At 41.9% G+C, this 27,965-nt stretch overlaps 1 protein-coding gene across 4 annotated transcripts in view; it reads left to right on the forward strand.

Moving 5' to 3' along the window:
* Ino80d (INO80 complex subunit D) overlaps positions 1–27,965 on the forward strand; it is a 66,986-nt gene that overhangs the window by 12,599 nt on the left and 26,422 nt on the right. For 3 of the 4 annotated variants that reach the window (XM_034498128.2, XM_076931803.1, XM_076931804.1), the window contains exons 3-7: positions 6,921–7,012; positions 7,121–7,367; positions 14,262–14,992; positions 22,205–22,313; positions 26,962–27,186. In XM_034498128.2, the coding sequence (XP_034354019.1) occupies positions 7,150–7,367; positions 14,262–14,992; positions 22,205–22,313; positions 26,962–27,186 (1,283 nt within the window). In that variant the 5' untranslated portion in view covers positions 6,921–7,012; positions 7,121–7,149. The remainder of the gene's footprint in view (positions 1–6,920; positions 7,013–7,120; positions 7,368–14,261; positions 14,993–22,204; positions 22,314–26,961; positions 27,187–27,965) is intronic. The other variant, XM_034498130.2, reaches the window with a different exon arrangement.

Genomic DNA, 27,965 nt, shown 5'->3' on the forward strand with positions numbered 1-27,965 from the left:
CAAGGTCTCTCAGTCCTGCTCATGGTGGGGGGAAGGTACACCTTACTACATAATCCCTGGCTGACTTGGAACTTGCTGTGTATACTGGGATGACCTCAAACTCCTAGAGATTTACTTGCCTCTGTCTCCCAAGTGCCAGGATTAAAAGCATGAGCCCCTGCATCCAGCCTTCCATACAGGATTTTTGTTGTTGTTTTATTTGTTTGTTTGTTTGTTTTGAGATAGGGCTCATCATGTATCCCCAGCTGGCCTGGAACTTGCTATGTACATCAGGCAGTATTCAAACTCATAGAGGTTATTTACTTCTTGGTTAAGCATGTGCCTATACAGAATTTTCTAAAGTTATTTCTGGTTAACCATGGTAGTATACTTAAATCTATGTTCCTCTCCTCTAAAGCAGCCAAAGAAACCAAAAAGAAACTCAATGTATACTGAGTGCACAGCATCACAGCCAAGCAGTGTGAGTGAGTGAATGGTCTATGTGTAGTGGTCTTGAGAGAATGTCAGAGTGACTGCCTCCTTTGGCATAGTAAGGGGAATGGCTCTCCAGCAAGGAGCTGGTAAGAGCCTGAGGACAGAACCTGAAGACCCCATGCTTGGAATGGCAGTCTGGTCTGTGTGATGAGCTTTCAGGCTGGCCGAGAAAGTGGAGCTTAGGTTAAGCTCTTTCATTTTGTAAGACATTCAGAATGGAGGAGAAACTGGTAGCAAGGAGCTGATGGTTGATTATTTTTTGTCAACTGAAGAAAAATAAAGCCCAAGTTTCCTTTTCCCTGCCTCTGTCATGTGGGTGCTTGTGGGAACTAGCTAGCTAGCCTCAAGGGAAGTGTTTGTGATGAACACTTCCAGAAACAGCAGAAAGGTGAAAATTGTCATCCAGTAGCTCTCTGTGGTAGGAGGTGGAGGTGAGATGTTGCTCTGGAAGTGTTTATCACAAACACTTCCCTTGAGGCTAGCTAGCTAGTTCCCACAAGCACCCACATGCTCACACTCATGCAATCCTCCTGCCTCAGCCTCCCAAGTGCTAGGATTGCATGCGTGTGAAGTCAAACAGTTTCAGGTCCACCCAGATGGAGGATGATAGATGGGGACCTGAAATAGAAACTTGAAGATTCTTTAGAAAGTCAATTGTGTTGAACATTGTTTTGCTGGGATAAACATGTGAAAGAGCATTTTGCTGAAGCAGACACAGGTGAAAAGATGTTCTGTTAAAGCAAACATGTAAAAGGACATGTGATGAAAGATTCTTTGCTAACAACACACATATTGGTTCACCTTATGTTGAGCTGCATTTGTCAGGACTCCATAGAGAAAAACACCAAAAAACTTCTGATGGTGTGCTGGCAACTTCTTGCCACTTCAGAGGACTTGGGCTGATTGATCAAGTGATGTCAGCTAAGGCAGACACACATGCTGAGACAAGACACATGGTGAGACAAGATCTGTAAAGAACTCGTGATGTTTGGAGGAAGTATAGAACTAGAACTCAGCGGACAGTGAAGGAGGCTGAGCTTGGCTTGCTTATATAGCTATACAATGCTTGTTAGTCTCATGTCTTCACTGATCTTCACTTTGCTGAGAGAGGAACAGCTGAGAACTTCTCTTGACATCCCTCCTGCTGACTTGTGTGAAGCTGAGGCCTGTGACTCTGCTAGGTAGAGCTACCGCTGCTGATTCAGTTTTGCTATTCCAAGTCTACTGAGCTGGACTGCTGGTGAATTTGTGAAGTATTTGCAGGTAGATCGAGCTGCTGCTACTGACCTATAAACTAAACTGCCTTTTTCTAGACAACACAGATGAGAGTTGCTCCAAACAACCATTTCTAAACAAGTCCACTTCCCCCATATCCTTTTTTTTCCACTACCTCTGGTGGGTGGTAGACTGGAAGGGAGATTAAAGTGTTTAAGAACCATCATTAAAAATAAGCTTTAAAAAAATTGAAGTTCCAGGGACCCTAGAAACCTAGCTGATTAATTAAGTGAAGGTGTCAGCAGAATAAACAAGGTAGAAAAACTTCAAAAAAGAAAAGAAAACAAAACAAAACAATTTTTTTTTTTTTTTTTTTTTTTTTTTTTTTTTTTTTTAAAGACTGGAGAGATGGCTCAGTAGTTCAGAGCACTAGTTGCTCTTGCAGAGGACCCTGGTTCAGTTCTCAGCACCCACGTAGTGCTTCACGTCATGGTCCGCTGTAACTTAAGTTTCATCAGGTCTGACACCTTCTTCTGACCTCTGTGAGCGTGTGCATGTTTCACAAACATAGATGCAGGTAAACATTCATATACATAAAATAAATAACTCTAAAAGAAAAAAATTGTTTTTTCTTGAGACAGGGATGGTCTTGTTCACTATGTAGCACAGACTGGTGTTGGCTTTTGGCAATCCTGCTTTCCCTGGTGCTGGAAATACAGGTCTGCACTACCACACCTGGCTAAAAAGGTTTCCAAAAGGAAGTGGGGTGTGGTGGCTCAGGCCTATTTGTTTTTTCTTTGTGCTATGTGCATGTAGGTGTACACAGTCATGTCTACACATTCATGTGAGTGAATGCAGGTGCATGCTCCGGGTGCATGTGTGACCACAGGATGACTCTGCTCTAGGGCCTCACCTTCTGCCTAATTTGAGATAGGGTCTCTTCTTTCTTTGTTTTTTGGTTTGCTTGTTTGTTTTTCCTTTCCTTCTGCCCTTGCCAGGATAGCTGACTTGAGAGCTTGGGGACCCTCTTGTCTCTGCCTCCCATCTCCTGGTAGGAGTGCCATGATTACAGATGTAGGTTGCTGCACGTGGATTTTCCTGAATTCTGGAGATTCAAACTCAGGTCTTCAGACTTGTGTTGTAGGTGCTTTACCCACTGAACCATCATCCTGGCCATGTAAATAACTTAAAAAAAAAAAAAAAACTTATGTAAGGTATTTTTTAAAAATTAAAATACAAATTACATTTATGGTGTATGCATGTGCACACATTTATGCCACCGCACAAATGTGGATACCAGAGCAGAACTTGCCAAAGCCTGCTCTTTCCCTCTGCGGGGTGTGAGTTCCAGGGATGGAGCTCAGGGGCTTAGGCTTGGTGACTAGTGTCTGAGCCATCTCAATACCCCCAAGGGTAACTTTTTAAGAAAATGGTAGATCTTCAACTAGACTTGAATTAATTTGAGAGATTTGGTGAAGGATGAATGGCACAGAATATGAGCATTCAAATCATTTGTAGATTTGTTTTCACATATTCCTGTCTTAAGTACCCAGACCTTTAGGGCAAGTAGAATTTGTTTGTTTGTTTGTTTTGAGACAGTATCTCTTGTATGCCAGGCTAGTCTGTAACTGACCGTATAGTTGAGGATGCTCTAGTGCTAGGAATACAGGTGTGCACTAGCAGCACAACCAGTTTGTGCAGTTCTGGGGATAGAACCCAGGGGTTTGTGCTATAGGCAAGACCTCTACCCCTGCAGCCCAGCCCCTAAAATTGATTGACACCGCCCCCCACCCTCCAAACTTTGCTAGGGATTGACTCCACAGCCTTTTTCCCGGGCAACCATTCTCATTCCACCCTGGAGCCTTCTTTTTTTTTCTTCCTTCCTTCCTTCTTTCTTCCTGTCCGCAGGGCTCTGGATTTCTGAGGCCTGGAGGATGCTGTGGCCCCAGCTTCCTAGCAATGTGGCCAGGCTCCAGCTCTGTGGAGCCTTTGAGCTTCTTGGGCTGCATCCTCATTCTAGAGGCAACAAAACTCACTTTAGTTCAGTTTGTCCTTCTCTCGCCCTAATAAGATGAAAGAGAAAGCTCTTAGTTTGGCTCTACATTTGTGCATGGCTAGGTCTGTTAGCCCATGTGTTTCATTAACTACACTAACAGTTTGGGATTTGCTTTGTCTTTGTGAAGTCTGAGACCCTGACTCTGCAAAATAGCTTCATTTTATTGTTACAGACTATACAGTGCTTTACAATCTGCATTTTATCTTCCTGTGTAGGGAATGTTCTTTCTCCAGGAGCATATAGCATCTCCTGTTCTTACTGGCAGATGGAAAGACAGTAGCATGCCATACAATTAACATTTGTGAATAGCTTCTGTTTCTCCAGAGATTATCATGTGTTAACCATGATCCTTAGCTCAGTCCCTGTATTACCACTGGATCCTTAGAACCTAGTGATGATACTGCTACTGTTATCCCTGTTTTGTGGATGAGAAATCTGAGATTCTGAGAGGTTAAATGTTCAAGATAACAGTAAGTGGCAGATTTTGGACTCAAACATCCATTTGTTCTGGTGCAGTCATTTGTGTATTATCCTGTTCATTGGTGTGAGGAATTTCTGTGTAGTCAGTGTCTCCTTCACCCCGATCTTTCTTCCCTCTTCTAGCTTGGGTTTTTGTAGTGCTGGGAATTAAACTCTAGCCTTGCACACACTGAACATCTACCACTGTGCTGTGCTGGCAGCAACAGTTTGTTTCTTTTTTCTTTTGAGACAGGATCTCATGGCCCTGAACTTTTGATCCTCCTGTGTCCATCTTCAGAGTGCTGATTTTAGGTCTAGGCCTGAATCTCACTGTGCTCATTTTTATGTAGTGCTGGGATTAAACCCTGGGCTTTGTGTGTACGAAGCCAGCACTCTGCCACCTGAGCTACATCTGCAGCCCCATGTTCAAGTGCTTTTTTTTTTCTTCCCGAGGTAGGGGGATTTCTCAATGTAATCCTAGCTAGCTGTCCTGGACTCGCTTTGTACCAGTCTGGTCTCAACTCACAGACATCTGACTGCCTCTGCCTCCCAAGTGCTAGGATTAAAATCATGTGATAGCACACCTGGCCTCATATTAATGTTTTTAAAGGAAGAGATAAATCTGAAATGTAGGCTGCCATCAACCATCTGGGTGACTTCTGAAAGAGTTGAGGTTCTGTCACCTCACTGAGACTTGGATGTCATCAGTTAAGTTCACCTTGTTGATATAGACTGTAGAGTTATATAAGTGCTACATCTGGTCTTTCTGTGTGCCCTGGTGTAGCAGATACTAGGTAATGTTTCTTTTCATTTTCTTAGGGAGGATTGGGTTAGAAGATCCAAACCATGATTAGTCCTTGTATTTGACTGGTTAGGAGCACTGAACTGACTGGTGTGAATGTGGTCAACTGACTCAGACCTGGTCTCAAGGAGTTCAGGTTTGGATGGACGGCTGTGGCACAGCACACTAGGAAAGCATGGATGTGTGTGTTCTCACAAGAGTGCCATGGTGGGGGGTGCAGGTCAGAGGATCACTTTCAGGAGCTGGGTCTCTACTCCCACTATGTGGGTCCTTGGGACAGATTGTCAAGCTTGGTGGCAGACTTTGATCAGAGTCATCTTGCCAGCCGAGAAATAAAATCTTTTAAAAACAGAATTTGTTCTATTTCATGTGTATATATGTGTATGTATGTGGATATTTCAATTTAATTTTTCTTTTAGGCATGTGTGATGTGTGTGTGTGTGTGTGTGTGTGTATGAGTTCATGTGTGTATCAGTGTACAATTCTAAGGCTGATGTCAGGAGGAGTCTTTCCCAGTTGATCTCCTTATCTATTGAGGCAGGGTCTTAGGTACACTGCTAGTCTCAGTAGCCAGTTTCCTTGGGGATCCTCTGTGTCTGCCATCCACACATAGGAATTATAAGTGGGTCATCACATTTATCTGGTATTTTATGGGTTCTAGACAGCTGAACTTTTGTCCTCATGTTTCTGTAGCAAGTGCTACTGAGCCAAATCCCCAGCCCACCCCCTCACCACTTTTTTTTTAAATACTCACGTAGTCAACACTGGCCTTGAACTCTTGTTCTTCTGGCCTCTACTCTACAAGGGCTGAATTTTACAGATGAGTACCATCATGCCTGACTGTAAAGTTTTTATTTATTTTATCACTGTCTATGTATGTGCTGTGTGTGGGCATGCATGCTGTAGTGTGTACATGGTGGTCAGAACATTGCGTGGAAGTCTGTTCACTCCCTCCACATTTTTGTGGGATCCAGGGACAGAGCTTAGGTAACCAGACTTTGCCCACCAAAGCCATCTCATGCCTGCTCTCTCTTTATCCTCTTCTTCCTTTATTGTTATTGCATTTATTTCTTTATTTTGTGTGTGTGCTTGTACACACATACATACTCTTCCTGTGTACTCCTGGGTAATGTGGCCAGAACTCTATACAGAACAGGCTGACCTTGAATTAGAAGTAGTCCTCCTGCTTCATCTTCCCAAATGCTGGGATTATGGGTGTATGATACTATAACCAACTCGGTTTTGTATTTCATACAAGCATTTTTTTTAAACAAATTGCTAAATGTTTTGTCAATATAACAAAAAATGTAGTGCTTTGTTAAAACTATTTTTGAAAATTTGTATTTGTTTGTTTTATGTGTATGGGTATTTTGACTGCATGTGTGCCTGTACACCACATGGGTGCCTAGTGCCCCCGGAGACCTTGGGCCTGCAGTTATAGATCATTGTGAGTTCTGGGGATTGAACCTTAGATTCTCTGGAAAAACAGCCAGTACTCTTAACTGCCGAGCCGTCTGTCCAGCTCCCCCTCTTTTCCTCCCTCATTTTGAGATTGAGTCTTACTTAGCCCAGGCTGGCTCAGACTTACTGTATAGCTGAAGATGACCTGAAATCCTGGTCCTTCTACCAGCACCTCCCAAGTGAATATAGGTGTAGACCCTCATGGAATTAACTTGATAGATAATGGCTCTAGCTTTGAGCCACTTTGAGTTAGTTACTGAGTGAATATGATTTGGTTCAATTTTGTAGAGTGAAATAACACATTTTATAAAGCCCCCTTTTCCTGTTGGATCCTAGCCTTGGAATATTAGACTCTAGTCAGTCTATTGTGTTAGGAAGGGTGGAAATATTTTGTGTTCTGGTTGAGCTGGTTTTGTTTATGTCTGTGTTAACGAGGCCTTTGATATTTTGTAGACAATCTGCTTCTTCTTGATTGAGCAGCATTCCAAACTGTGGTACCCCTGGGCTCTCTTCACGTTGCTGTGGTGCAGAAGATTTAAAATCAGGTATGACTGAGAGGCCACAAGTGCCTCAGTGAAATTCTCTACTTGAGTCTGCCGTACACTCTCTGATTTGTTTATCATCTGGGTTTCTTTTTTGTGGTGGCCTTTTAGCTGATGTTCACAAGGAATAGAGTCACGTGATGTATGAAGGGAAACATATACACTTCTCTGAGGTTGACAATAAGCCCTTGTGCTCATATAGCCCCAAACTGTGCAAGCAGCGGCGACTCAACGGCTACGCTTTCTGTATCAGACACGTTCTGGAAGACAAGACTGCCCCCTTCAAGCAATGTGAATATGTGGCCAAGTATAACAGCCAGCGCTGCACCAACCCCATTCCCAAATCAGAGGATCGCAGGTAAGAACTGTATTAGACTACTCCTCTGGTTTGCCTTGTCCTTAGCTCCCTTTTGTCTCTCTGATACTGTTTCTTTTCACTGGGTTAAATTTCAATGTTAAATTCTGGTGCTGTTCCTAATAACGTTGGAGTACTTCTGGGGTTAAGAAAGCAGTTTCTTTTAAATGAAGCAGGACATTTTAGGGGGCATTTTAAAGTATGTTTAGGTATTTTCTTTTTTTGTTGATTTTATATACTTCTAGACTTATTTTGTTTATTTTTCTAGACAGGGTCTCTTTATGTAGTCCTGGCTGTCCTTGAACTCAATCTGTGAACCAGGCTGGTCTCAGACTCATGGAGATCCACCTGCTTCTGCCTGTCTTTTAGAAATTTTAAAAAAAATCTTTTTTTTTTTCCTCTGGAAATTGCTGATCACCCATGTGGTGTTGGTGTGTTTGGTGTGTGGCCACCAAAACAGCTGTTGGCGTCTGCGGGCTGGCTGCCACAGGACAGGAACTAGCTAAGAGCTACCATCAGCATTAGTTTGGATTTTGGGGTAAAAAATGCCTGAGTGAAAGGTAATAAAAGATGTATTAGTTGGAAAAAAATTTTAAATAATGAAACTACTCTGTCTGTATGTCTAAAGTCATGTTTGGCATTGTTTTCTTATGTGGCCTTTTATGGTTAAAAAGAATCTCACATATGTTTATGAAACTGTATTTTCACTTTTTAAAAAAGAATTTAATTATCCTCTATATTTTTCTTGCATTTTCATATTTCATTTAACAAATTATTTTTAGTCAGAAAAAAGCTAATACTTTCTGGTTTATAGGTCACCAAATAATGTCACAGACTGTCAGGGAGCAAAAATACTGCAGAGGCTTGGAAGTCATTTAGTGAGTGAGAGGAGGGAATCTTGTTCTTAAGCTGGCACTGTCCACCATGGCAAACGTTTCTCATAGGTGGTTACACTAAAAGTTGAGCACTCAGTGCCTTAGTGGAGTGCTCACCAGCTGCAGGTGTGCATGGCTTCCTTCTGGATGGCAGTGCATTACAGAACCATTCTGGCATCACTGAATGTTCTGAGAGAGCCCGCCCTTAACATTCTGCCTCAGGCCTGAGAGACTCTTTGCTCTCTTTTCTTGGCATACCTCCTTCTGTTCTTCATATGCTAGCTGTAGAGACTGCTGTCTATCTGCATTCCCTAACCAAGGGGGATGTACCACCGGTGGCCACATACAGTATGTGGAAGTTTCTTGACAGATGTGCAGATACTGATCACAGAACTAAGTCTAGGGTTCAAGAAAGACTTTAGACAGCAGTTCTGCAGCCTGAGGGAGGAGTGACCAGCTCACCAGACTTTGATGAGCCAGGCCTGAGCCAGCTCTGGGAATAGGGCAGGTTCTAGGATTGCTGTGGTCTCTGCCCTCACTACACTCGTCAGAACTGCTGGAGTAGGGTGTGTCAAGGACTGCGTCTGGGAGAGGGCAATTATGGGCATCACACCTTCCATTAAGGATCTTGGCTGCTTTGCTTTGTATCTTAGCAAATGAACCCTTTTCCACCTCAGTGGAAGTCAGACTCAAATCTTTTTCTTCTGCTTGTCCATTCCCATGCTATGGCAATGGAGAACTCCTCAGGGGTGCAAGCCGCAGGAGACTAGGGTAAGGGGTTGGCTTTGGGATACCTTTCCTGGGATCATTATTACAGAATAATGATGAAAATCTGGTCGAGTTGGTGGTGCTGGAGTCACCCTGAAAGGAAGCAAGAGATCCATTTTAAGTTACAGGAACACCCTAGAGGTGTTAAAGGCAAGGGCTTCAGCCACAACGGGGAAACAGGAAGGGACGTGCCCAGGCTTCACCTAGAGTCAGGCTGGTTCCTCAGGCGAGCTCAGAGCACAACTGGTACAGAAAGTAAAGCTGGAAGGGGCATGGACAGCCTTGGACTTTAAAAGCCACACCGAAGCGCTATCCTTTGTGGCTGCAGGTGCTTAGTGACTGCCCCTCCTGGCTCTGGGACTGCAGCCAGACTCTCCACCCACCACCCTCGCCAGCTCTATGTTTACTTTAAGGGCAGATTTTTATCGCTAGGATTTGTGAATTTATACTTTGAAAACATTGTGCTGTTTTTTTCCTTTTCTTTACATTGTGCTATTTTTAAATTTATATTTATTTATATTTATTTATTTACTTATTCATTTTTTATTTATTTAATTTTTTTTTTTTAAAGACAGTATTCCACTGTGTAGCCCTGGCTGTCCTGGAACTCATTCAGGCTGGCCTGAAAAATCAGAGATTCTCCTGTCTCTGCCTCCTGAGCACTGGGATTAAAGGCATATGCCACAACCACCTGTCTACATTATGCTATTTCTAAGAAATGAGTTGTACCTGGTTATCTCTTACATTCCTAGGAAAAATACTTTCATATATAGTCTCTTCAAACTCCTTTTCATTCACTAGATCAGTGATTTTTTTTTTAAAGATTTATATATTTTGTACACAGTGTTCTGCCTGTACGTATGTCTGCAGGCCAGAAGAGGGCATCAGATCTCATTACAGATGGTTGTGAGCCACCATGTGGTTTCTGGGAATTGAACTCAGAACCTTTGGAAGAGCAGTCAGTTTTCTTAACCTCTGAGCTATCACCCCTGTCCACAATGGTCATTCTTGAGCACAGTTTTAGATATTATGTTAGGGTAGAAAATTTGAATTACTTTAACACGCATCCTTCCTTCCATGTGTTTGCCCACCCACATTCTTTAAAGTAAGCATATGTCAACCTGCATAAACTGGCCAGAAAAGAACAGTGCATTCTTTGTGTTGAGTATGTTTTGGTTTTAGTATGAAGTGAATGATTTCTGTAGGTAGAGAGCCTACCAGATGAGCACACAAACAGGGGACTGGGGTTTTCTTATAGACTTTCTGTGAGCACATGTGCCTCTGATTACAGTGCCTGAAAGTCAGACACATGCCTGTTGGAGTGAGGAAGAAATGTTAACCTCAGGTGTGCAAGGGACCTGTGCATTGAACACTCAGCGCTTGGCTCTTGGGACTGAGGGCTAATCCCTTATCCTTGTCTATGATGGAATTACTTTGCTTGGACACTTTGCTTCGTTGCTGCAGTGCCTTCACTTCAGGCTTTCACACACGGCACCTCCGGGACCGCCTTTTCTCCTGAGCCATAGCAGCTCTGCTCCTAGAGATCCGGAGGGTTTCTGAAACATGTGTCTCAGCTGCCTGACTTTTTTCTTCTTCAAAGAACAAGATAAGAAGGGGAAGGGGTTTTGCATTTCTATATTGAGAGAAGTACTAAGTATACGTTCTGTTTCAAAACTATCCCATGACTCTGTAATTGTAAAAGACTTTTGTTGTTTGTTGTTAAAATATTTAATCCCAACCTGGGGTCTCTACACCACTTTAGACCATTTAGTTCCCAGATAAAGCACACACACAACCTTTATATTTACAATAAGCCATAAACAGTACAAAAGCTGGGCAGCCGCCTACCTTCTATGCTGTTACAATCTACTTTCCTATTGATAACTCTGAGTTATTACTCACTATGTTTTATCTGGGCTGCTCTTAACTCCAATTGGCCAGCCCTCAGGGTCTCGTTTTTCTTTACTCCTCCTCATGCCTTCTTCCCCTTGTAGTTCCTCTCAAACCCCGCACCTATGTCTGTTCTGCTCAGCTATTGGCATCTTTATTTACCAATCAGAAATAACTGGGGAGCGGGTCACTTAGCATTTTACTTGCAGACTCTCTCATCTATGGGGCAACCATTAAAATACAAGTAGCATTAGTCTAATCCACTATAGTTGGTAGTGTTATTTGCAAATAAGTTAAATTAGAATTTGAAAGAGGTTAATATTCCTGTTGTTTCAAGAAATCCAGGTTGAATTAATATAGTAATATGTTTAAATTTCTATATAAATGTTACTAGTTAAATCATAATTATTTAGAAAAATTAATCATTTGAAAATAAGAATTCATTTTTGTTACTGCAGTTACTCTTTGAACACTGAAGAATTTGAGGTGATCTTACTATCCTACAAAACCACAAGCTTTAGTTGACAGAGTTAGCTGGTCATGTTAACTCAGTCCAACAGTCCCAGTACTCAGGAAGGTGAAACACCTCAGGCTAGTGTGTACACACAGCCCTCCCTCACTCTAGATTCACATGTGCATAGACACACACACACACACACACACACACACGCTCAGGACCACACAGAAGCTGACAGTAAGCACTACGCTGCTTGTTTGTTTGTTTGTTTGTTTGTTTCGAGACAGAGTTTCTCTGTGTAGCCCTGGCTGTCCTGGAACTCACGCTGCAGACCAGGCTGGCCTCGAACTCAGAAATCCAGCTGCCTATGCCTCCCAAGTGCTGGGATTAAAGGCATGCGCCACCACTGCCCGGCAAAGCTACTCCTCTTAAAGAGGGAGAATTCTTCCTGGCTAAGCTAGAACATTGCATTTAACATAAATATACAAGTATGGATTTGCCACTTTGTCGGGAGGGGGGGCATGATTAATTGACTAGGCGTTTATGAGCTGCCCAGCATTGGTGTTGGGAATCCAAACTCTGGTCCTCATGATTGAGTAGCAAGCATTCTTAACCACCAAACCATCTCTCTATTCCTGTCATCTTACTTAGAATACAAAATTCTGCCTTACTATCCTTTGGCAAGAAACTAATCTTTTCATCAAATGTGAAACTATTTTTTTCGTTGTTTTTTGATGCTGGATACTGAACCCAGACCCTTGCTCTACCAGTGAGCCACCTACCCTCCTAGCCCTTTTTTGAGATAAAACCATTCCTATGTAGCCCAGGCTGGCCTCAAACTTGTTATCCTCCTGTCTTAATATTCTGAGTAGCTGGAATTATGTGTGTGCCACTGTATGTGACTACTGCGTTTTTCTCTTGGATTATTGTGTTTTGATCCTATGTTTTAAGTAGCCCAGGTTGGGCTTGAACTGCCTGTATAGAAAGGTCACTGAACTCCTGATCTTCTTGCCTCTACCTCCCGAGTGCCGGGGTTAAAGGCTGGTACTGCTGCTGCTGCTGCATTTTCCCTCGTCTTCCTTCCTTTTTTCTTCCTTCCTTCCTTCCTTCCTTCCTTCCTTCCTTCCTTCCTTCCTTCCTTCCTTCCTTCCTTCCTTCCTCCTTCAACTCCACTTCCTCCTCCTCCTTCTTCTCTTCTTAGTTTTAACTACCTGACACCATTTTCCTTACTGCCCTCAGCTTAGGACTCTCTTTTGTTTAGGATGTATGTGGAGTCTGGCTCAGAATTGCCAGGTCTGCTCAGTTCTGGAGAGACATTGCTTGTTTGCTGCAGTAATTGATTCTGTCTTCAGATAGCTTTGGGAAACCCTGACAGATGGGTACATCTCCCTTGAAACTTCATAATGCACATTATTATACATAATGCTTTGAGAACTTTTTCAGCAGAAACAAGCAACAACAAAATCATTATGTAATTTTGGTTAAGCCATAATTTTCCAAATTGATATAAGCGTGGAGTACTATTTTGATGGTGCACTTGTTAGCATGCTGTGGGAACTCTGAAGAGTGTGGATTTGAGAATATTCTGTTCCGCAGACCTTGACAGGTTTTCAGAATAGTTAATTGTTGTAACAGGTATTTATTTTTTTAGTATGTGTTGTAGCCTTCCTGGTGTTTAAGTTACAAAGGTAGCCTGCCTAGTATTAAAAATCAACGAGGGTCATCTCGAACTTTGATTTTAGTTCCTGTCTCAGTTTGGTCACTTTTCCCTTGGTAAGTAGTTTTGGACAAATTAACTTTTTGTAAATGTAGTGAAGTTATCTGAATGAAGATCATTATTTCAGTACCTTCTTCAGCTTAGTGCTGGAGGAGATAGTGCTTGTTCTTACTTCTCTGCCTATGGAGAAGCTAATTCCACTAATTATGCTTAGTTCCTCCCCCCCCACCCCACCCCCCAGTAAGTGCATGCGTGTGTGCATGCATGCATGTGTGTATCTTATGGCACAAGTCAGAACTTTGTTATCTTCAGGAACTTATTAGTGTGTGTGTATGTGTGTGTGTTTTGTGTGTGTGTCTATGCCAGTTGTAAGATCTTAGTGAATCTCCACTTAAGTGGTATTGGAATATAATGCTTTTTTGCATAAGAGACTTTGAAGTGATTTTCAGACTTGGGATGCATTACTTTGTTTGCTGTGAATGGAGAAAAACAATGCTGTGTGACAGTGGCCAAGTTGCTGTGCATGCATTCAGCAGTGGACAGACCTGACTTTGTCTAGCGACATCTGTACTTGAGCAATTCACCTGTGTGCCTTATCAAAATTACATAGACTTCAGTTGGGGATAGCTTGAGCATGATGACAATCAGTTTATTTTTATTTTTATTTTTTGAGATAGGGTCTTGCCAGGTAGTCCAGGCTAATCTTGAATTATGGTCCTCCTAAGTGTTGGCCTTACAGGCTGTGCTACCGTATTTCCTGCTGGCTCTTACTTTTGTTTGTTTGTTTATTAGCTTGTTTGTTTGTCTCTGTTTTTAAGACAGGGTTTCGCTGAAACCTTGGCTACCCTGGAACTTGATCTGTAGACCAAGGCTTGCTCTGCTATCTGTGAACTCAGAGATCCACCTTGACTCTGCCTCCGAGTGCTGGGATTAAAATCATGTGCCACCATTGCCTGGCTGGCTATAATGTTTTTGATGTGGTTTTAAAGGTAGAGTCTACAAGCTAATTTTGAACATCTGATCCTCCTGCTTCCACCTCTCAAGTGCTCAGATTACACTGTGCCACCACACCTAGCCTTGGCCACTCGATTTTTAGTATATTTGGAGTCACATTCTGTAACATGTACTTTTATGTTCTGCTCTGTGTGTGTGTGAAGAACGTCTTCCCATGTTTGTGTGCATTTTTGCAGGTACTGCAACAGCCACTTGCAGGTACTCGGCTTTATCCCGAAAAAAGAGAGGAAGAAAAAGAATGACCCGGTAGATGAGGTGAAGGTCAGGCACCAGATGGATGCCATGGCGTTTAGCCTGACGGTACCTACCCTGGCCTTGAAGATGCCCAACGGACTGGATAGCATGTCCCTCTCTCCACCTGGGGCAAGGGTTCCTCTCCACTACCTGGAAACTGAGTTGGAAGACCCCTTTGCTTTCAACGAGGAAGACGATGACCTAAAGAAAGGGGTGACTGTGAAAAAAAAGTTGCAGAGCAAGTTGGCTCAGAACCGGCAACGCCAGAGAGAGACAGAGATTTTAAAAGTTCGGCAAGAGCACTTTAGCACCCCTCCCACCCCTCCACAACAGCATGCCCGCCTGTCACCTCTGTCTACTTCTGTAAAACCTCCAGCACCGCCACAGGGTTCAGTCTGCAAGTCACCTCAACCTCAGAACACCAGCCTACCAATGCAGGGAGTGGCCCCCACCACACACTCTATAGCACAAACAAGGCAGGCCTCTCACAAGAGGCCTCTGCCCCTCCTTCCCTCCAGTCGACCTTCTGTCTCAGATGCCCCCAGGACTGACCGAATCCTCATGAAAGCCACCGCCTTCTCTCCACACTTCTCTTGTATAAGCCGGCTGCAGAGACTGGTAAAACTGTGTACCCAAAAGCATCAGCTGGACGCAGACCTGTTTCCTCATTTAGGTGAGTTGGCCTCTCTTCCTGTAACTAACTGCTGCCGTGAAGTGTGTCTGTCACAGATACTGTCTATTTCAGCAGACCACTCACAGTAAATGTTTTTGGATAGTTGGTTGAGTAGACACAGTTCTGAATTGACCGTTTAGAATTTTTGTTATAGCTCTTGAAAATTAAATTCTTGAAATTTTAAGTTGTTTTTGACAGTTTCATATATACATGAATGTATTTTCATTATATTTAATCCCCCATTGCCTTTTCTTGTCCCCCTCTTCCGGTGAACCCCTTTTTTTCTTGCAAGTCCCTTTTCTACTTTGCATTGTTTATGTTTTGTTGGTGATGCACTAAGTTTAATTAGCTTTGCTTCCTGAGCTTATAGACAGTCATAGCTTTATTAATGGTTATAGCAGTATATAAAAAGCATAGTTGTGTTTGCTTGCAGCCTCTGTGTTAATTTAAGTTCTGAGTATCTTAGAGAGGGCCTTGATATGTTGCATAGGCTAGCCAATTCTTAGCTCAGGAGATGCCCCTCCGTCAGCCTCAGTATATTATTATACTATGTGGGCTATAGACATTGTTTTATTGCCTCAGTGTGGCAGCATAATTACTGTCTGCTCTTGGTTTTCTTTTATACTTGGTGAATATAGCCAGGCACAGTGCCATATGACTATTATCCCACCATTTGGGAGGCAGAGGCAGGAGGTTGTTCCAAGTTTGAGCCAGCCTGTTCTACATAGTAAGTTCCAGGACAGTCAGGGTTTGGTAGTGACACCCAAACTCTAAAAATGTCATTAAGAAATTCTCATGGTAGTTCATGTTCAGGATTGAAAAATAAGAAAATATAAACAAAACTTATTATTTTATTTTTTAATTTAATGTATTATTTCTGTTTGTGTCTGTGTGTATTGTAAGTATTAATATGTGTAGAGTTCAGAACGATGGCTTTAAGAAGTTGTTTCTCCCATTCCATCATGGGATCTGGGGATTGAATTCAAGTCAGGTTTTATGATAAGTACTTTTATCATTAAGCCAGATAAATGTTCAGATTTTTTTTTTTTTTTTTTTTTTTTTTTTTTTTTTTTTTTTTGTTTCTTTGGCTTTGTTTTTTGTTTTGTTTTATTTTGTTTGTTTGGTTTTGAGACAGGGCTTTTCTGTGTAGCCCTGACTGTGTTGGCACTTGCTCCATAGACCAGGCTCGTCTCGAACTCAGAGATCCTCCTACCTCTGTCTTCTGAGTACTGTGATTAAAGGTGCTCTACCACTACCTGTTGCTAGAACACACACACACACACACACACACACACACACACACACACACACACACGATATATTTTAGTTTTAGTTATATGTGTCCCTATGTGAGTTTATGCATATTTTTGTAAGAGTGGTATATGTTCTTAACTGCTGAGCCATCCCTTCAGCCCTGAGAACATACTTTTGAATGTGCTGTGAGCTAAAATTCTACCTCGTAGGAAGCATTCCTTATTTTCTTTAGATGGTAGCAACAGAAAGCCAAGTAGAGGCTGTGAGTAGGAGGAGGATCATGAGTGGTCAGTGGGCCAGAGAGAACATCAATTCCCAAACAGGTTGGAAATACAGCAGTGAGAAAATCCTGTAGGTAGAATAGTGTGACTATCACCTAATTATAAAATAATTGTTTGGGGGCTTCTGACTCATACCTGTAATATGATACTTGGGAGGCTGAGAGTGAGTTTGAGGCTAGTCTGGGCTATGAGTGAGAACCTGTTTCAACAAAACAATACAGGGGGCTAGAGAGATGGTTCAGGAGTTAAGAACACTTGCCTTGCCGGGCGGTAGTGGCACACGCCTTTAATCCCACCCAGCACTTGGGAGGCAGAGGCAGGCGGATTTCTGAGTTCGAGGCCAGCCTGGTCTACAGAGTGAGTTCCAGGACAGCCAGGACTACACAGAGAAACCCTGTCTTGAAAAACCAAAAAAAAAAAAAAAAAAAAAAAAACCACTTGCCTCTCTTGTAGAGTACCTGAGTTTGGGAGACTCACAGTCACCTGTAACTCCAGATCTGAAGAATCTAGTCCCCTCTTCTGGCCTCCAAGAGGAGTACCCACACAGATGTGGCTTACGCTTGCATATATACATACATTAAAATTTTTCATTGTAAATAAGACTATATGGAGAGAATCTGGGTTTGATTCTCATCACCCACATGGAGGCTCACAGCCATCTGTAACTCTAGTTACAGAGGATCTGATGCTCTCTCCCACCTTCCGTGGGCAATAGGCATGTGTGTAGTATACAGACATGCATGCAGGCAAAACACTTATACATAAAATAATAAAATAAGACCCCATAAAACTATACAAATACACATATAACATATGTGCTATTTATACTTTATATATATATATATTTTTATCAAGCTAATTTTTGGGATTCCATCCAAGCAGTAAATATTGAAATATATATGTGCAGGATGTTTACTGTAGCATTGCTTACAGAAATAACAATCTGCATATGTTGAGTAACCAGTGGGAAATTTGAATGAGCTACATGTGTACATGTTTTACACATTATTATAGAACTGTTATGAAGAGTGAATGAGATCTGACTGGGTGGTGTTTAACATAACTAACTGGTGGTAAAAAAAATCAAGAGGAATTATGTTATTCCATTTTGTAAAAACTAAATGAACAAAAGGAACTAAGCAAGAGCATCAGTATATTCTTTGGTTTTCTATATATGGTTAGATGTTTGCCTGATTGACATAAGTGTAGGAGAAGTACATGTTTTACCAGGCTGTACACCATGCCTATTCACGGAGAGCGGGATGGGGTGGGCAGTGTACTCTACTATAAATGAGAGTAGGGGCCTTTCTTTTATATCTCTAAATTATTTCACCTGTTAATTAAATTATCTGAATAAAAGTTCTAGATTATAAATAAGCAAAAATAATAAAATAATCCCAAATTTATTAAATACTCATTTGTTATGACCTTGGTAAATTCTTTAAAGTAAGTTAATTAAGTTCCAATTATACATACTTACTCATAACTTTTTTGTAAAATCTTGCATAAAATGTGTTTGCAAGTTAATAATTTTGTCATGTATAACATAATTTGTCATGGCTGAATTTAAATTATTTCCAGTTTACATTACTTTATAAACTATTGTAGATGCATAGCTTTGCAGCAAAGTAATTACTGTCACATCTTTTAATTTTTTTTTTTAAATAACAAAAAATAGACTTGCGGGCGGTGGTGGCGCACGCCTTTAATCCCAGCATTTGGGAGGCAGAGGCAGGTGGATTTCTGAGTTCGAGGCCAGCCTGGTCTACAGAGTGAGTTCCAGGACAGCTAAGGCAATACAGAGAAACCCTGACTCAAAAAACCAAAAAAAAAAAAAAATAGACTTGCATGAATCATGTTGTGGAAAGGGACCAGGCCAGACATACAGTATATACATGAAGATCAGAAGACAGTGGAGTGGAGTCAGTTCTCTCCCATCTTCACTTGGGTTTCAGAGACTGAACTTGGTCATCAGGCTTCTGCAAAACATGTCTTTAACCTGTGAGCCAGCTTAGGTGCCTTTTTCTTTTTCTCTGTGTAGAAAGTGTATATATGTGTAATTGTGGGCTTTTCCACCCATGCCCCAGTTCCTGAATAACGACTCTGAGACTTAATTATATATGAATAAATGCTAGGCCATGAGCTTGGGCTTGTTCTCTGACTACCTTGTAACTTAATTAATCCGTTTATTCTGTTCTGTGAGTGCCGTGTGGCTGGTTACCTCTTCCTCAGAGTATGGGAGTGAATCTCTTTCTGCCCTAACTATTCCAGAGTTTCTCTCTCCCTACTGGAACTACCACCTCCTATTTCCTGCCTCAACTCATTGGCCAATAAGCCTTTTATTGACAGGTGATGCCTCCATACAGTACAGAAGAGATTCTCTTTACAAGTATGTATAGCTTTGCAGCAAATATTTTATTTTATTTCTTATTTTATTTTATTCTTATTTTATTTCACATATTTTTTTTTCTTAAAATAAATAACAAAAAAATAGACTTGCATGAATCATGTTGTGGAAAGGGACCAGGCCAGACAATCATGCATAATACAATCATGTGTATGCAAAGACATCTGCATGTACATGATTGTAGAAGCCAGGTTTACATTGGGTGTCTACTAGCATTCATTCACACACACACACACACACACACACACACACACACACACACACACACCCACCCACCCCAGTGAAGACTATTGAAAGAAGGAAAGCAAGTGCTATTGAGGGGTGTGATGTAGCTCATTTGGCAGATGCTTGTTAGCATGCATGAGACCCATGTATGGGTTTGATCTCCAGTGTTGCATAAACCTGGGATAGGGTAAATGCCTGTAATCCCAGTACTTGGGAGATGGAGGCAGGAGGATCAGGAGTTTACATTCATCTTTTACTACAGAGTGAGTTCATGGGCAGCCTAAGCTACATGAGAGTCTGCCTTGAAACTAAAGTAATCTAAGCTAAACTAAACTCAATGAAACAAAAGCAGTTTATTCATGTTGCACCCAGAGCAGTCATCAGCCTTCTTCACACAGGGGAGTTTTGTGCATGTATCCTGTTTAGTTGTACAGTATGCTAGACAGAACTCAGATGTAATAAAGAAAATCATTTTGAAGAGATAGCACCTGAAGTACAACTCCCTGTCTGCGTACCTACAGCCCTGCCCTTCCTGGGCCTGTCTAACTCTGAGAAGCCTTCAATGCCTTGGTTTGTGTGAAGAAGCAGCAGCCACCACCATGTTACCCATGCTGTCAACAGTACACGGGCCTCAGTGCAAGCAGTACCTTACTCAGATTTCCAAAGTAGCCTTGACATGCGAAACTCAAAGTTTTAGGAACTCGGATTTACTGACAATATTCAGCAATATAGCTGAATGTTTGTTTATATGTTTTTTAAAAAGATTTATTTTATGTATATGAAGTACACTGTAGCTGTCTTCAGACCTACCAGAAGAGGGCATCAGATCCCATTACAGATGGTTGTGAGCCACCAAGTGGTTGCTGGGAATTGAACTCAGGACCTCTGGAAAAGCAGTCAGTGCTCTTAACCACTGAGCCATCTCTCCAGCTCTTATTTATATGTTTTTATCTTGCATGTATTTATTTGCCTTTTCATTCATTTTTATTGACCCTTTTACTGACATCTAGAACTGTTTACACATAGTTCATATTTGTGTAAAGCCTCCCCTCCGTGCTCATCACTGTTTCAAATATCTGTAAGACTGATTGGGGGGGGGGTACATTTATTTATTGGATTTATTTATTTATTGGATTTATTTATTTATTGTGTGTGTGTGTGTGTGTGTGTGTGTGAAAGAGAGAGAGAGAGTGTGTGTGTGTGTGAAAGAGAGAGAGAGTGTGTGTGTGTGTGTGAAAGAGAGAGAGAGAGAGTGTGTGTGTGTGTGTGTGTGTGCTTGCTCATGTGTGTGTGCTGAGTACCATGGAGTATGTACAGAGGTCAGAGTAAGTTTGGAGAGTTGTTTCTTTCCTTCCATGTGGGTTCTGGAGATTGAATTCACATGAGTCTTGACTGCAACCACCCTTACTTCTTAAACTACCGTGCTCACTCCTGATTGTTCTGTCCTTGAATTCAGAGTGTCCTTTCTCAGTCTTCTAAGTGCCATGCTTACTGTATAAGCCACCATGCCTGAGTCATTTTTATCTTCATTTTTTGAACAGAGTGAAGTTTACCAAAAAAGCATTTAATGGTTTTGTATGTATGTGTGTGTGTTTTTTAAATCCAAGCATATTTGAGATCTAAGGCTCTTTGGAGAAAACAGACATTGTAGTGTTCTCTGGGCACCATTTGTAGTCTCCATTCAAGTCAGGGCTGGTCCTAAAGGTCTGCTTAACAGACAGTTACTTTTAAGCTGGAGAAACACGTTCATCTTTATACTGCTGAGAGACCCCATAAACACTTACTTTTTCTTTTTTTAAAAAGATTTATTTATTTATATATGGGTACACTGTCCTCAGACATACCAGAAGAGAGCATCAGACCTCATTACAGATGGTTGTGAGCCACCATATGGTTGCTGGGATTTGAACTCAGGACCTCTGAAAGTGCTGTCAGTGCTCTTAACCACTGAGCCATCTCTCCAGCCCCAAACACTCACTTTTTTTTTGCCTGGCTACATAAGTTACTTTTTTCATTCCTCCCCCCAACCTTTTTTTTTTTTTTTTCCCCTGAGACAGGGCCTCTCATTATGTAGCTCTGACTGGACTGAAACTCAATTGTGGACCAGGCTGGCCTCACACCCACAGAGATCCACCTGCCTCTACCTCTGCTTCAGCCTCTGGAAAGTGCTGACATGAGGGGCATGAGCCACAGTGTTCTTATCTTTTTTGTTTAAACTGGTTTTTGTTTGTTTGTTTTTGCTTTTGTTTTTGTTTGTTTGTTTGTTTTGAGTCAAGGGCTCCTGAATCTCAGGCTGGCTTTGAGGATGACATTGAATTTGTGATCCTCCCACCTCTCTCTTACAAGCACTGGGATTACAGGCATATGGCACTACTTGGTTTTAAGTCCTGTTGGGGATTATGCCTAGTGCGTTGTGCATTTTAGCCAAGCACTCTCCCAGGTAAGCTACAACACCAACTGACTTTGATGTTTTGTTTTTAACATTGTTTTAGTGTTTGACTTTTTTTTTTTTTAACTTAGTGTATGATGTTTTGATATTTAAATTTTACCTTTTATGTATTGGGAGCTCAGTCTCTTTGCTTGTGTTGTTTCCAACAAAGTGTATTATAAAGCCCATTCTTGAGGTACAGCATAGCCTTACTGTTAAAATGGTGTGTTTTAAAGCTGAGTGTATATCAAATATCTTTGTAAGAATAGAAGTGAAGTTCATTTGGAGGCCATCAAGTGCACTGTGATAGATGTGCTGTAGGTATTGTTTATATATTAGACAGCGTTTTTGTCTGGATTTTATTGTTTTAAAATTTCATTACATTAATTTTTTTATTGTTGGGGGGGGGAGGATTTGTGCCACTGCACACATATAAAGTCAGAGGACAGCTTGTAGAAGTTGCCGCTGTTCTACCATGTGGGTCCCTGGGATTGAACTCAGGTAGTTAGGCTTGGCAGTGAGTGCCTTGTAACTGATGAGCCGTCTTGCCAGTCTTTGTGTAAGTCTTAAATCAATGAGTATTTTGTCTAAGCTTTCTTCTGCACTGTCTGCTGCAGGGTTGGACTGGTCTGAGGAGAGTGGAGAGGAGCTGGAGGACTCAGATCAGGCTTCGCCATATCAGGTCGCATGGTCCATCCGAGAGACCCTCAGACATGAAAGACACACGTAAGCTGTCCTTTTTAGTTTTATTCTTAGATATGTAGCAATTTGCCTTTCTTCTTGTCTGTTCCAATGTTTTTTTTTTTTTTTTTTTTTTTTTTTTTTTTTTTTTTTTTATTAAATTTTACTATGCCATAATTAGGTTTAGTTAGTCAAACTTAGTTCAGTTTGGGAATAAATGGATTATATTATTCGAGTAAAGTTAACTTTGATGTTTTCTTGCTAAATATGTTTCCCTATCTTTCCCACTTGCCAAGGTTTAATATAACAGAATAGAAAGGAATCTTGGAGATTATCTGATGTAATTTAATCTTATAAAAGTGGAAAACATACCCAGGAAGCTAAGGCACTTGATCATGATCACTGTGAGGATCAGCTCGAGTCCCACCATGCTGGAAGTTGATCATGGTCACTCTGAGGCTCGCCTTGAGTCCTGCCATGCTTCTATCCCATGCCTGTGATAGCTAGAAATAGTGCTTTTTATTTCACTCCTCTTGTGCTAAGTGCTTCTGAAGGTAAACTTGAACTCAGCTTATCAAACACTGGTTCAGCATTCGGAGCCCTTATCAGTGTTTTCCCAGTGTGCTTTATAAAGGAGGTATTTGTCAGAGCTCTGTAGATGATCGGTGTACATCTTCTTAGTGACTACTTTAGCAATATAAAGAAAGCAGTTGGTACACTGTGAGCAAACGGAGTGGCCTCTTTGGTGGGGTCTGGAAGATGATTGCTCATAGACTGAGCTAATCCTTTATTTAAAGACTTGGGAGCTACATAAATACCCAACAAAATAAAGACCAGCTCATTTGACATCTGACACAGATCCATCCCTGCAAGTTCACAGCCTCCTAGTATGGACATAGAGTTTATCTTCTTGAATTTGTAGTAAAGTGATAGATTAGTACAACAGGAAATGGAAAATGATTTTGTAGCGACTGATAATAAACCAAGACTATGTGAAAACAAATTATAGTCAAAAGCTTATTAGTGCATGGAACTGGAGCAAAGGGAGTTAGTTGGGTTTTATTACTAGGCAATGTCAAGAAGTTGCAGTAGCATATGCATCCTTTTCTGCCCTTGGGTGTGATCTCCATGGCATTATTTCTGTCTCACTTAGCCCGGAGAGTGTTGGGAACTGCAGTTCCATTTCATGCTTCAGGATGGCTGCTTACTACTGTGTGCTCTTTGAGCTAGAGCACACAGTAGGGTTGTCATGCTTAGCTTTGTAGTTACAGACCCATTAGGTACACATCATGTTCCCTAACTTGACTTCAGAGGTTTGGGATCAATTCTACAAATGGTGAATTAACCCTAGGGAGTGCTCTGCCGCGTGCTTGAGATGAATGACGGCAGATGGAAGCCATTTCTAGTGTATTCCTGTGACAGCCTGGGTATCAGTTTGGGGCTGGATTGCTCTCAGTTGGAAGTAGTGTGTATTCTGTCTCTGCCTTTTGCTCTTACAGAATTGTCACAGTGACAGTGCCCTTTGTTGTTGTTTGAGGCTCACACCTTCCTCACATCTCTTCCTCTGTGGCATATTTCACAGGCCTGCTTCCCTGATGGCCACAAAACCCTGCTTTTCTAGTTTTTACTTTCCTTCTTTTAACAAATAATAAATTATCTTACTACTTGCCCAGCTTTAGTATACTATGTGTGTGTATGTATGTATGTATGTATGTATGTATGTATGTGCATACATGTGTCTGTGTGTCTGTGTGTCTGTGTGTGTGTATGTACATGTGCACGGGCTTCCCATGTGGATGCTGGAAGAGGATATCAGGGCCCATGAGGTTTCTCGATGAACCCGAGGCTAGTTTGCTTGTCACCAAGTTCTGGCAGTCCCCATTCCCACCTATTAGGGTTAGAGGTGTGTGTATCATGCCCCACCTCCCTTTTTAGATTCATTTATTTTATTGTATGAGTTTTCAGTCTGCTTCTACTACATACATACCTGGTACCCAAGGAGATAAGAATGGGGCCTTGGATATCCTAGAACTGGAGCTATGGATGGTTGAGAGCCACCCTGTGGATCCTGGGAATGAAAACCAGGTACTCTGTAAGAATAAAAGTGTTCTTTAATCCCTGAGCCATCTCTTCCCTCTTCATGCCCATCCTCCTACATGGCTCTGGGCATTCACACTCAGGCCCTCATGCTTGCACAGTGGGTGCTCTTACCCACTGAGCCCTTGCTACCCATGTTCTTTCTGTTTTTTGTTTGCTGAGACAGGTTTCTCTACATAGCCCTGGCTGTTCTGGAACTCACAATGTAGACCAGGCTGGCCTCATACTCACAGAGATCCTCCCGTGTCAGCCTTGTGAGCAGCTGACTGCTGGGATTAAAGGCAAGCACCACCATGTCTGGCTGTTATCCATTTCTTTAACTATAAAGATTCTTCCGCATCTTTGAAATAAAGTTCAACTCTCCTCGAGCCTCCCTTACTGGGAATTGAACCTCTTGACCACTAGACAAATGCTCTACTGCTGAGTTATGTGCCAACCCTTTTCTTAATTTTGGGACAGGGTCTTGCCAAGTTGCTCAGGCTGGACCAGAATTCACTCTTCAGTTCAAGATGGCCTTTAACTTGGGAACCTCCTGTCTAGCTTCCTGAGTAGCTGGAAATACAGGCTGGTGTCACCAGGCCTGGCACTAAACTCTTAACTTGGCATTCAGATTTGGACACTTCAGCTGTCCTCCCTCCCTCCATTCTATACCCTTCATAGCCCAGCTACTTATCACATGCATTTCCATCCTGTGTCCACAGAGAGTTCCGTCTGTGTGAGGTCTCCTCATGTCTCTCCTCAGCACGGATGCTTTCTTCAAGGTTAGCGCTCCTGCTGTCTCCTTTGTAGACTGAGCCTTTCATCCAACAGCGAGCATCAGTGACACCTTTCCATACCTCTGCCACCAGCTTACAGTTGTCATACTCTTTGACAGGATGTTTACAGCTCCCATCAGCCCTGCTAGAACTCTGAAGTGTAGACCTACAGTGAGACTGAGCACAATTGAAACATAGCTCATCCTTAGACTCTCACCAGTAGATCTGCAGTAAGGCCTGGGAACCTGACATTTTAAGACACTCCTAGATTTCCCCTCCCAGACACACTCTGACGAGGTAGCTGTGGCTAAGCTGGAACTCACTGTGTAGTCCAAGTTAGCTGTAATTTGCCACTGTACCTAGCTGGATACACCCCTCACCTCCCCATCTTTGTTTTCTGTTTTGTTGGTTTTGTTGGTTTTGTTTTTTTGCAACAAGGGCTCACCATGAGTAGCAGCCTAGCCCTGATTTCAAGGCAATCCTCCTGCCTCTGTCTCCTGAATATGTCACCAAGCCCTGAGTTCTCAGATATTTTTTTCTGCCTTGTGTTAGACATTTGAGCCTTCAGTCTCTCTGTCCCACTCACTGTTTGTTACTGGTTCTGGCCTCTTTTGCATTTTTCCATCTGGAAGTGGATTTCTCTTGTGTAAATCTCATTGCAAACTCTTTTCCACTTGGTTCTCCTGTGGTGGTTAGTGTAATAGACACACAGTAGATGTTCAGTAATGAAAAGATTGAGGTATGAGTCTTTAATTTGTCTATTTATAGTAGAAACCATACTGTAAAGAACATGTTTCTAGAAGATATTCTAAACAGATGTTTATAGAGTAGCCTGCTGTGGGCTGACATGGAGTAAATGCTACCCTATAACAAAACAGAAGCAAATACTGAGCTGCAGGAGACAGGCAGTGTTAACACCTGTTCTCTGGGAGTGCCCATGTAGTGTTTACTTATAATAGAAGATAAAGAAGATCATGTAACGTCAGTGTTCAGGTAATATGCAGTATTTGTAACGATGAAAAAAATGAGGTCTAATTTGTCCTATACAAAAGTTGTTATTTTGCCTTTGGTGCTGGCAGGCAATACTGAGCAAGCACAACACAGCACTCTTAGAAGTATCCTTTTCCCTGGCAGTGGTGGTGCACGCCTTTAATCCCAGCACTTGGGAGGCAGAGGCAGAGGGATTTCTGAGTTCTAGGCCAGCCTGGTCTACAGAGTGAGTTCCAGGACAGCCAGGACTACACAGAGAAACCCTGTCTCGAAAAACCAAAAAAAAAAAAAAAAAAAAAAAAAAGAGTATCCTTTCCAGCAAACACTTAAATTGGGATCAGCAGTCAGTCACATTTGCATGGTAGGAAACTGTAACCCTGGCCTATGAAAGCAGTTTAGATGCCTCTGTAGCTACCATGGCAGGTCTGTGGTTTCTACACCTTTCATTCTGTAAGTGGGAAAAGATGATATAAATCAGAATATGTAAAGTGTAGCTCTTGGTAAGTGCTGTTGGAAGTGACTGCCGTGTTTCTGAGGTGACTGTTTTCATGAAGGTACAATGTCTGTATCCTCGAAGTGAGCAAAGATAAAGAAATGCTTGTCCTTCCTGCCCCGCTGTGGTGCCGTAGAGCCTGTGGAAGGCCTGCCAGGATGAGCACCATTGCCCACTGCTGCTGAAATCTTGTGCTTGTCTTCAGCACTACTGGAATTTCTCCTGGTTTCTTCAGTTTGTGTTCTCATGCCACAGAAATGTTGGGACTTGTGTATTCACCCCCATGTTTGTTTTCACGTTCCCTTTCTCATGTGAACCTCCCATGTAATCAATTTCCCCTTTGCCCTGCACTTTTCAGGTCAGATGACGACGACGTGGAGAGCAGGAGCTCCAGGGTGACCCAACTTTGCACTTACTTTCAGCAGAAATACAAGCACCTCTGCCGCCTGGAGCGGGCAGAGTCTCGACAAAAGAAATGCCGGCATGCATTTAGGAAGGCGCTGCTGCAGGCAGCCAGTAAGGAGCCCGAATGCACTGGCCAGCTGATACAAGAACTGCGGAGAGCTGCATGCAGCAGAGCCAGGTTAGAGCTACACAGACAAGGCCTCCCTTCTCAGGCCTTGTCTCCTACTTTGTCTTATTCACTTTTGAGGGATAGTTGAGGCATTGTGTAAGGTGAATATTTAAGTCCCAAGAAGCTGAGTGCTGTGTTTGGTTTTGTTGTTCAGAAGTGCTGCCTCGGTGGTAGGGCAGCACAGTCTTGAGCTGACAGAAATGAAAGAAAGCATTTACTGGTTCTTTGATTCCTCGAGCTGCATTAGAATTTATTCATTGAAGAGATTTGAGAATGTTATTTCTCTTGCTTGTTAGCTTTGTGAATCTGAATCATCCAGGCCAGCTTCAAACTCTGTATCCCCCTGCTTCAGTCTCCTGAGTACTGAGATTAAAGCAGACACCACTTCATCTGACTGACAATATTTATTGTCTTAAAAAAAAATAAAACAAATTACATTGCTTAAAATTTTCCTGTTATTTAAATTAATAATTATTTTTTTAAAATTATATTTTTTAACCACAACCTAGTATTTTTATTTTATAAGAAAACACAATTTACTTGTATTTGTTATGCTTTCTTTTAATATGCACATTACCTTGTATTCACAACAGTTGGTTATGTTTCTTTTTATTCTCTTAGTTGTCTCACTGGCTCAATATGTAAATACATATGTACATACTCAGGTCAATCTTAAACTTGTGCTGTCTATTCTAAGTCTCAGAAGTACTGGGATTCTAGGCATGTGCCACCAAATCTAGGAAAACAGAATTTTTAGTGACTGTATAATATAGGTATCATTCTTTAGA

Source organism: Arvicanthis niloticus, chromosome 3 (assembly GCF_011762505.2).
Source record: "Arvicanthis niloticus isolate mArvNil1 chromosome 3, mArvNil1.pat.X, whole genome shotgun sequence".
Classification (NCBI taxonomy): Eukaryota; Metazoa; Chordata; class Mammalia; order Rodentia; family Muridae; genus Arvicanthis; species Arvicanthis niloticus.